Source organism: Protobothrops mucrosquamatus, unplaced genomic scaffold, assembly GCF_001527695.2.
Source record: "Protobothrops mucrosquamatus isolate PMUCROS unplaced genomic scaffold, P.Mucros_1.0 scaffold_106, whole genome shotgun sequence".
Lineage (NCBI taxonomy): Eukaryota > Metazoa > Chordata > Lepidosauria > Squamata > Viperidae > Protobothrops > Protobothrops mucrosquamatus.
The window spans coordinates 68,961-78,853 of record NW_015386182.1 but is presented as its reverse complement, the minus strand read 5'-3'; the positions used below and the strand labels follow the sequence as shown (position 1 = coordinate 78,853).

Genomic DNA, 9,893 nt, shown 5'->3' with positions numbered 1-9,893 from the left:
CCACATGGGTCACGCTCAAGGACAACTCTTCTTCAGGGGGGCTGCTGGAGAGGAGGGGGTCGTGGGGGGAGGGGAGGCTGGGGCAACGGCACGTGTGCCCACAGAAAGGGCTCCAAGAGCCGCCTCTGGCACCCATGCCATAGGTTCACCACCACTGAGCTAGAATATTTGGTGATAAACAGCAGTGGGGACTCTGCATTCCAGACTAATGGCTTGACATGCTCAGAAACAAGACTTATTGTGTATGGGTTTGGTACTTCAAATTCTAAGCCTCCTTCCTACAGAGAAAATCACTCAATTACACACATCTACACATGTGCTCACCCACTCACATACCATCTATGTGCCTAGTAAATAAATGGGACAGCAGAGTTGGTATTATATAGATTTACATTGTCAATATATGAAGACTCGGTTACAGAGATGTTTCCTTGAGGTTAATCAGAAAACTAAACAAGTGAATGTGTGAAACAAGAAAAGCAAAAATTTAGAACAAGACAGCTAGGAAAAGACCCACTAAACATTAATACCCAATATAGAAGTATTAAATACTGTGATTTAAAATTTCCAGGAAGAAAAACGCTTAGCAAGTAAGCTCTCCCTAGTGCAGTTCATTTGTAATTTTCACTTGCTTTGCTTTTAAAGTACAGGTAGTCCTCAACGTACGACTGCAATTGAGTCCAACATTTTTGTTGCTAAGCAAGACATTTGTTAAGTAATTTGCTCCATTTTACAACTTTTTTTGCCACAGTTGTTAAGTGAATCACTGAAGTTGTTAAATTAGTAACATGGTTGTTAAGTGAATCTGGCTTTCCCCATTGACTTTGCTTGTCAGGTCACAGAAGGTGATCACATGACCCCAGGGCACTATGACCATCATAAATATGAGCCAGCTGCCAAGCATCTGAATTTTGATGACCATGGGGGATACTGCAACGGTTGCAAGTTATGTCAACATTGTTGTAACTTTGAATGGTCACTGAACACTCTGCTGTAAGTCAAGGGCTATCTGTACCACAACCTACCCTTCCAGACTTTTTTGGAGCTACTTTCCATTTTCCATTCCAGAGTCCTGCCAGGCCAATGGTACAGTAAATCAGACTGTGCTGCTGCGATTTTCGCAAGCTACCATAACTCAGAACATCAAACCATATTGCTAGATGCAAGCGAGGACAATAGAATAGACCAGTGGTGGCGAACCTATGGCACGGGTGCCAGAGGCGGCACTCAGAGCCCTCTCTGTGGGCACGTGTGCCATCGCCCCAGTCCTAGGCCTTCAGCTGGGTTTTATAAAACCTTTTCACTTTAGGCCTCTGCTGCCGTGTACAAAAAAAAAAGGTTCAATCAATCAATTTCAACTTCTTGCGGGGAAAAAAAAGATCTTGCAAAGTTGGAATTGATTGATTGAACTTTTTAGTCCCATCCAGTCTGCTGTTACCACCGCAGCCATGCCCACCCAATGGGCCACACCCACCCGGCACCCGATGATGCATAAGTGGGTTTTGGGTTGTAGTTTGGGCACTCGGTCTCTAAAAGGTTCACCATCACTGGAATAGACTTTCCCTATTCATGGGTGTCAAACTCGCCAGGTCACATGACGTGGCGCGTCGTATCGCGACTCTTTTTGCATTGCCGGCAATGGGGTGGGTGTGGCTTTGGTATGATGAAACTCCCCTGCGGGCCGGCAGTTTGACACCCCTGCAATTGGTGCCTTCCAGAAATTCCTATCATACTGAACAATCCCCTATAATTCTGAGTGCTACAGTCCCAGCAAATTTAGAAGACAAACAGTTTGGGAAGGCTGCAGTAGAAAGATATGGTATGTTAGCCATGCAATAAGAACAAAACATAAAATTATGTGATTCCCTCAAAGCAAAATATCTGGATTACATTAACACAATTTTACTGTCAAAGTATTGCTATATTACACGAAAAACACAAACATCTTCTGCATGACTTTGAATTTTCTTCAGATCTTCTGTTTCTGATTCATTGCTCTTAAGTAACTGCTTTAAAAAATCTGCATGACAATCACAGCTGCAAGTAGTGAGGGGGGAATACAAGATGCAAGACCACAGTTGCAAAATGTACTCTTTATGACTTACCTATCAGCATTGTAGGTACCTACTTAATAAAGACATGTTCAGAGAAACGTGGCACTCTGTGGGGATCATACTTTACATTCTAACGGGTGGAAAGGTGATACTTATCTTGGCCTGATACTGTAATGAAATCAAATGACAAGGAAATAAGGATAGTTGAAGCAGAGGATAATAGGAAAAAAAATCTGGCAATATAAAACAATGGAAAAAGTACAGGAGCCATAGTATTGAGGCAGCAGCAATCCCAGGACAGTTGGGTGCATAGTTCAGGGATGCCCTGATCACACTTGTGGATGATCTGTGGCAGAGCTGGGATGGGGGGCACAACAAGAATGGTTTTTCTTGATCTCTTAGCAGTTTTTGATACTATAGGTCTCGGTATCCTTCTGGACTGACTAAGGGGAGTAGGAGGAGACATGGTATTAGGGTGCAATAATTCTCCTTTCTCCATGGTTGGTTTCAGTTAATGCTGGTAAGAAGAAGTATAGGGAGCCGTGCAGAAGCCATCCACGTGCCATTAAAACAACAAAAGAGCAGAATTCACTGTGACCAGGAAAGTATTAGACTCAGACTGGATCTCTCCTGACTCCCTGGAGTATGAAAGGGAAAACAGTCAGACGTGCAAGATTCTCTTATTCTAATCTGTGGCAGTAAAGTATAGTTCTACTATTCCTGTTAAATCAGTTTCGGGATCTGTATACTCATACATCTGCCAAGAAGAGACAGATCAAACCCAATGACCTGATGGTGAGATACCACAATGCTTGATGCTCTGACCCTTTTTATTTTATACCTACATGAGGCTTCTGAGTCAGGACATCCATCCATTTGGAGTCAGGTATTATCATCAGTATGCTAATGATACCTATATATCTGATCCCCAATGTTGAAGTCATGTTTTAGTGCCTAGAGGTTGTGAAGATCTGGATGTGGAAGAACAAGCTCAGACGGGTTTCTGCTACCTGTCCTTTCCTGTTTGGGTCTAATATGCCAGCTAGATGTCTCCTGGACTCACAGCTCCTGCTTGAAGAACCAACGGTAGCTTGGCCAGGAAGCCTTTTGCACAGGTTCACCTTCTATGTCAATTGCACATTTTCTTGAGCCAAGAGAGTTTTCCAATTGTCACTAATGCCGCAGTCACATTTTGGTTGAACATTTGCAATGCTGTCCGCCTATGCTGGCTCAGGAATTCTGGGGTTGAAGTCCACGAGTCATAAAAGAGCCAAGGTTGTCTACCCCTGGCCTAGGGAAACCTTGAAAACCATTCAAAAGCTATAGTTTTTACAGAAGAAGCAGTGATTGGTGAGCAATTCCATGTATCATCCAGGTTCTAAGAGTTTCATTGGTTACTAGTTGGTCCTGGCTGCAATTCAATGTGTTACTTTTCATCTTTAAAGCCCTATATGATGCAGGGCCTTGTAATTTAAGGAAGCATCTGTCCTTGGTTTCTGCTGGTCCTGGAAGGCTTGGATCAAGACATGGCTATTCAAGTTAGCAGGACTGGCCTAAGGGTTATTTTAATTTGGTTTTAAAATAATTAAAAAAAAAAAATTTCGAATTTTCAGTCTTAGAATAATGTTTCATTTTAATTAACATGTTAAGTTTGGCATTTTTGTATTTGTGTATTTGTTTTTGAATGGTTGTAAGCCGCCCTGAGTCCGCAGGGAGAAGGGCGGGGTAGAAATATAATAAATAAATAAATAAATAAATCTATTCCTGGTCCTATCAATTAAGTAATGTCATCTAGCCCAGGAGATGAGCTTTCTCATTTGCAGCACATACCTCTGAAATAGTGTTTCCCCACTTCTAAGATTCACATGGAAAAAGCCTAGTGTTAGGTGCTTGTGGGCCCTCTTGTCTGTTTTTATTTCTGGATAGAAGAGAGAATTGGCTATTGTTCTCCTCCAGATGGTGCAATATTTTTTGTTTTATTGTTTTAAATGCTAAGTCGCTTCTGCAGCCTGGTTGCAAGCAGCTCACGGCTTGCCACTAGTGGGCCGTGGGCCAGGGCTTTGAGTCCCCTGTGATAAGCCATGTATTTGTTGGAACTGAGCATCTTAGAAATGTAAAATATAAATATACCAAAAACATTTTCAGTTTGAGGGTGGATACTGAGTAAATTGCATATTGCAGCTCTCTTTGATTCTGAGGTACTGCTGTGCGGGAACTCCACCCCCCATGAAATCATTGCCCTGTAGTTACTATTAATAATACTGTAATTGCCCAATGAGTTTAAAAGGCCATAAACCCTTCATGTTTGTGGCAGGAGAAAGTGATACAAGTACAGCTCTATAACTGATCAGGTAGAAGGCTGCGAGCCACTTCAGTTTCTCTTTTTTTTAAAAAAAAATGAACCAGGTGTGGTCATGCTTCTTTTTTTAAAAAAAAAAAGGGTTTGTGGGGCTACATAGTTGGAAATCAGGCTAAAATGTATCCCCCCCAATCTTCTCAACCAAGAAGAAACCATATATTTCTTGTCCAAATATTTTAACTTTTATGGGGAAGGACATAGATGGTGGTGAAAAATGTTCACAACTTATTCTGTAGCAGCTTTGAAGGCACTCTCAGTAATATTATAATTTCACCAGATCAGAAGTCTAGAATTTAAGTGGGTAGAAACCTTAGTTTACAGATATCTAGAAGTCTGGAAAAGTTGTATATCTTCAGGATAATAGACTGGGATGTGTCATTCGATAAGTAGAATAAGCCTACGGAGTGGGCTAAAGGGAAAAATAACTACTGCAGATTGGTCCCTGATCTACTTAGTGAAGGGCCTATGTGGTGAAAGTAATAGATACTGCTGTAAGCTCCAGTACTTCTTTATCACTCACTATTCAAGAAGAAAGCAAATTGGCATCTATGGCCACCCTGGGCTTCAGAGAGAACGGCATTGTGGATTCAAGCATGAGGACCAGTTAAAAATGCATGTTGACTTATCCGTGAGCTAGAAAGAAAAACGACACGATGCAGTTGGCAGAAATGACAACGCTGACTGTTTTAATTAAAAAGAAGAACCTATCTAGATTTGTTTCTATTTGGAAACCGCTTCTGGACTTTTTGCTCAAAACTGAACAAACTTTGATTTTAGGATTTGATGATTAGAATGACTTTGTTATAGAACTGGCTTGAAACGTTTAGAAATGTAAAGCAAAAGGTTGTGGTAATTTATTTATTTTTTGTATTTTCCTATACTGAACAAAGTCGGAAGTCATTCTTTCTTTCTCTAACTTGGTTTCTTTTTATATTTTTATTTTGTAATAAACTTTAATAAAAAAAAATTTTAAAAAATCTTTTTTTAAAACGTTTTATTACACTGGTAACATTGCCAGTATAATTGCATTATAATCCCTTGCTTGATGTTCTGTAGATCTGCTGAATTGCAACTTCTTTCATTCCCTCTAGCATGTCCATACCCAATCAACCGATAGAACAAAAGCAGCAGAATGCATAGAAAATCAAATGTGAATGTAATAAAGATCATAATAAAAAGAGAACACACAAGTAATCGCATTGAAGTGTTGATTCCTGGGTGTCCTCCTGAGATCACATCTCAAACATATTGTCTCTTCTTCGACAAACAAGTTCTAGAAGTCTGGTTCACAATTACCAGGGCTGGACAGAAGATCAATCCCAAGCATAAGTACCAAGCCACACCTTTGACCTGGGCCTGAAACCAGTCAGAACAAATGCCCAGTACTACAGTGAAAGTGGCCAGCAAGTAAACTATCAGTCCGTACACAACATGGTACCTCCGGAGCTGAGCTACTAATGAAATCCTTAGCAGCTGTGGAAAGAGTAGGCACAATCCACACAGGACTTGCCCATAGAGGGCCAATATTGTCAGAAGACCCAGGATGCTGTGCCAGGAGGTGAAGTGTGGGAGTTCGCTCCGGTTCTTGCTGGAGATAATGAAGACCAAGCCCAAGGTGGCAGCCACGAGGGCCAGCACTTGCGCAATCCAATGCAGCTGCACTTTTACTTTGTGGGAGCAGAAGAAAAGAGAGCCCTCTGGAGAAAAGATCAGGATGGCTTCCGTCAGACAGAGGCAGAACTGAGAACACAGGAACCCATTAATAACAAGGCTATTCCTACTTAAAAGTAACAAGTGAGGTCAAATATATATATATATTTATTTTGCCTTTAAGTGGTTTATTTTATACCCTGCACTTTTATTCCATCTGCAGTCTTTGGGACAGGTAATAGTTGTGCCCAAAGGTTCAGCTCCTAGTCTGCTTCCCACACAGAGATAATGGACATGTCACATTCAGCCTAACCTTTCCTGGTGCAGGTTTTCAATATGCAGTAAATGATAAGGTGGTCTATAATAGAAAAAGCAGTTAAAAAGCAGTCAACTAATCTGAAGTGACACAAGAGAAAAAAAAGTACTATTCACATGAAGAATAAGGGTAAGTTTCCCTCAAGTCAAGCTCAACTCTTGGTGATTTCATAGTCAAGGTTATGCAGTTTTCTGGGCACTTTTATCCAATGGTTTTTTAAAAGATTCTTTTTTAAATCTTGTTTATACTGATTTGATAAATAATTCAAGGTGGCAAACACACTAATACTCCTTCCTCCTCCTATTTTCCTTACATCCACAACTCTGTGAGGTGAGCTAGACTGAGAGACAGTGACTGGCCCAAAGTCACGCAGCCTAAGGCAAGATGAGAACTCAGTTTCCTGGTTTCTAGCTTGGTACTATCATACCAAACTTTTTTTCTGACTTCTTAAAAAAACTTCCTAACCTAGTTTATAGTGCTGGGATTTTCTGGTCATCTCTTATACAAGCACTCATCAGGTCTCTCCTTGCTTATTGTCAGACAAGGACTGCTGCCTAGCTGGGCCCTGGCTGTTTAGACTGGGGATGGTATTGAGTAAACTCACTTAAGTTTCATTAATGAGCATCTACAAAAACTGGAGAGGATGGAATAAAGGCTGATCTTGGAAGGGTTCCTTCTCTGTTGTTCTATGCCAAGGGTAGTCAACCTTGGCTCTTTTATGACTCGTGGACTTCAACTCCCAGAATTCCTGAGCCAGCTTAGCTTAGCTGGCTCAGGAATTCTGGGAGTTGAAGTCCACGAGTCATAAAAGAGCCAAGGTTGACTACCCCTGTTCTATGCTGCCACGGCCCCTTGGGAAGCCTTCCCAGCATGCAAGCAGAAGCAAGAAAAAGCGGGAACATCACCTTCCCTTTCTCCTTCTCCCCAGGGGATCTGCGGTTTGCACCTTCATCAGACATGTGCTGTACAGGTAGTCCTCGACTTACAACAGTTCGTTTAGTGACCGTTACAAGATACAACAGCACTGGGAAAAGTGACTTATGACCCTTTTTTCACAGTTACGACCATTTCAGCATCCCCCATGGTCACATGATCAAAATTCGGATGCTTGGCAGCTGGTTCATACTTATGACACTTGTGGTGTCTTGGGGGATCACGTGATCACCTTTTGTGACCTTCTGACAAGCAAAGTAAATGGGGAAGCCCGGTTCACTTAACAACCGTGTTACTAACTTAACAACTGCAGTGGTTCACTTAACAACTCTGGCAAGAAAGGTCATAAAATGGGGGCAAAACTCACTTAACAACTGTCTCAATTAGCAACAGAAATGTTGGGCTCAATTGTGGTTGTAAATAAAGGACTACCTGTATTTTGGACTTCAAAGGTAACATTTGGGCTTTGAAAAGAGCACTGGGCAAAAGCCAGGCAGAGCCAGGAACCCTACCAGCTATATTTGATTTAATTTTAACTACTTAGAATTAACACAAATATTCCCCATATGTTTAACAGGGGGGAATATAATCTAGGGCAGGGGTCCTCAACCTTTCTCTTTAAAATGCAGCATTTTAAAGAGAAAGGATTTGAAGTGATAAAAAGAAACGGGAAAGCTTTCTTTTGAAAACATTTACCATTCTGCTTCAGCAGCCAAATGTTCAGTTTTTATAGGGCAGAAAATGTTTTAAGATACTTCAGACAAACCATACCCATTATGACTGTACTGTTCTTGTTGGATGGTTCAAATATTATTCAGCAGGTGCCTAGGATACAATACTTGCCTGAATGAAAACACACATGTCTAGAGAGGTATGCGTGTTGAATGTGTGCTGTCGTCTGCAAAAGAAGGGCAAAAGGATTTTCTGCCTCTCTAAAAGGCAACCTGCATACAGCCTTATTATTTGTGCTTATTTTCTCATAAATAAAGCCTAGGAAAAATGAACAATCCTGGGATATACTGAATAAGAAGAGAACAACTTACTGCAATTGACATGAACACTGGGTGCCAGGAAAATAAACCTGGAAGGAAGAGAGAAAAAAGGAAGACTATTCAGCTTTGGCAAACCAATCTAAAAATAAACCTGGCTACACCAGCCAATTTGATCCCTGGAAACCGTTAACAGAGGAAATCTAATCTTATGCGTTTGTATGTTGCTGTTTCTGATGTTTTTATACTTGGTTTTTATGATTTATTTATGTTTGCCTCTCTCAGTCATGTGCTAAGTGGGGCAGATATAAAATCAAATCAAATCAATAAATGTATTATATAAAGTTGTGACTGCAGTCAAACAAGCGAGAGACATCTTTGTATCTTAGCTAGGGAAGATTCTGGAGAACAGCCTATGCATATGCAGCCAACAGTTGCCAGTGCTAAAATGATGCAAGGAAATATGCCATGGTTTAGTTACAATTCTCAGCCTGATTTCTCTGGCTTTCTCAAAATGTTCTATATGTAAACTATATGCTTTCTGATTTCAGGAAATGTAATTTTTTTCCAGGTATAACATTTACAACATTGTCTTGCAGTCTTTCAAACATTTTAGCAAGGACAGAGAGCATAATAGGCTAAACTGAAGGATCTAAAACGCTTGGGGAGAATCAAAGAATCTAAGGATAATGCAGCATTTCCACTGCCTAAAAAGATAATCCATTCCTCTCTAAATACTCCTTTTTTTAGTCTTTTAGCAAACCCTGTCTACAACATTTTTGAGATTTGCTCCACAAATATTTTATATATTTATTTTTAATAAAGGGAACAGAATTTGGAGCAGTAGAGCTAAAAATGAAACCATATTTCACATAGCATGGAGCTGTTAGCCCCCAAATCCTTGTTTTTCTTTCATACAAATCTCTTAGATGCAGCAACCTTTAGTATATACATCCTCATATTCAACATCTGCACACAGAGTATTTGACACTGTTCCTCTGAAACAAGAGAAAAAAAGATGATTCCTTTAACTAGAGAAGAAGTGACTGTTTTCAGGTTTTATTGCAGTTTTAATGTTTTCCCCACAATTTCTGCAGGTTCTCTAAATTTATTAAGTCTTCACCCAGATGCTTTTCCTACTGCTAAGTTAAAGTGCTATTCACCCATTCTTTATAGGCAACAGAAAACCAGCAAGAAATGTTCCACCCTCATTGCCAATCCCTATCCCTGCCTCTATTGTGTCTCCCAAATGAGCTCTCCTGATTTTGCATGCTCAGTGCATGGTATGCAAAGCAATTACTTCAATCTTCTAGCTTTGCTATCCTCCCTCTTTTGCACGTCAATAGCTGGGGGCAAAAACATCTGCCAATCAAGCCACTGCATCAGCAATAGCATAAATAGAGTAGTAGGATTATGTATGTCAACTCTATATTGTTTCTTGACCATCCCAGCCTACCCCCACTTACACCCAATTCTAAATTAGGCAACAATTGGTTCCGACAATAATTTGCAAATGCAACCCTTATTTTTTGCATGCTGATGTATAAGTGGCACACCTGGTACATTTTTCCAAATATACATACCTGCAAGTA

General features: G+C 40.5%; 1 protein-coding gene across 3 annotated transcripts in view; it reads right to left on the bottom strand.

Moving 5' to 3' along the window:
- Positions 1-5,289: 5,289 nt before the first annotated feature.
- Positions 5,290-9,893, bottom strand: part of LOC107287301 (cytochrome b561 domain-containing protein 1) — a 20,371-nt gene continuing 15,767 nt past the window's right edge. For 2 of the 3 annotated variants that reach the window (XM_029284116.1, XM_015815800.2), the window contains exons 2-3: positions 8,356-8,393; positions 5,290-6,153 (exon numbers count right to left, since the gene is read on the bottom strand). In XM_029284116.1, coding sequence (XP_029139949.1) covers positions 5,653-6,153; positions 8,356-8,367 — 513 coding nt within the window. In that variant the 5' untranslated portion in view covers positions 8,368-8,393 and the 3' untranslated portion in view covers positions 5,290-5,652. Of the gene's footprint in view, positions 6,154-8,355; positions 8,394-9,240; positions 9,250-9,893 lie in introns of those variants that run through there. The other variant, XM_015815808.1, reaches the window with a different exon arrangement.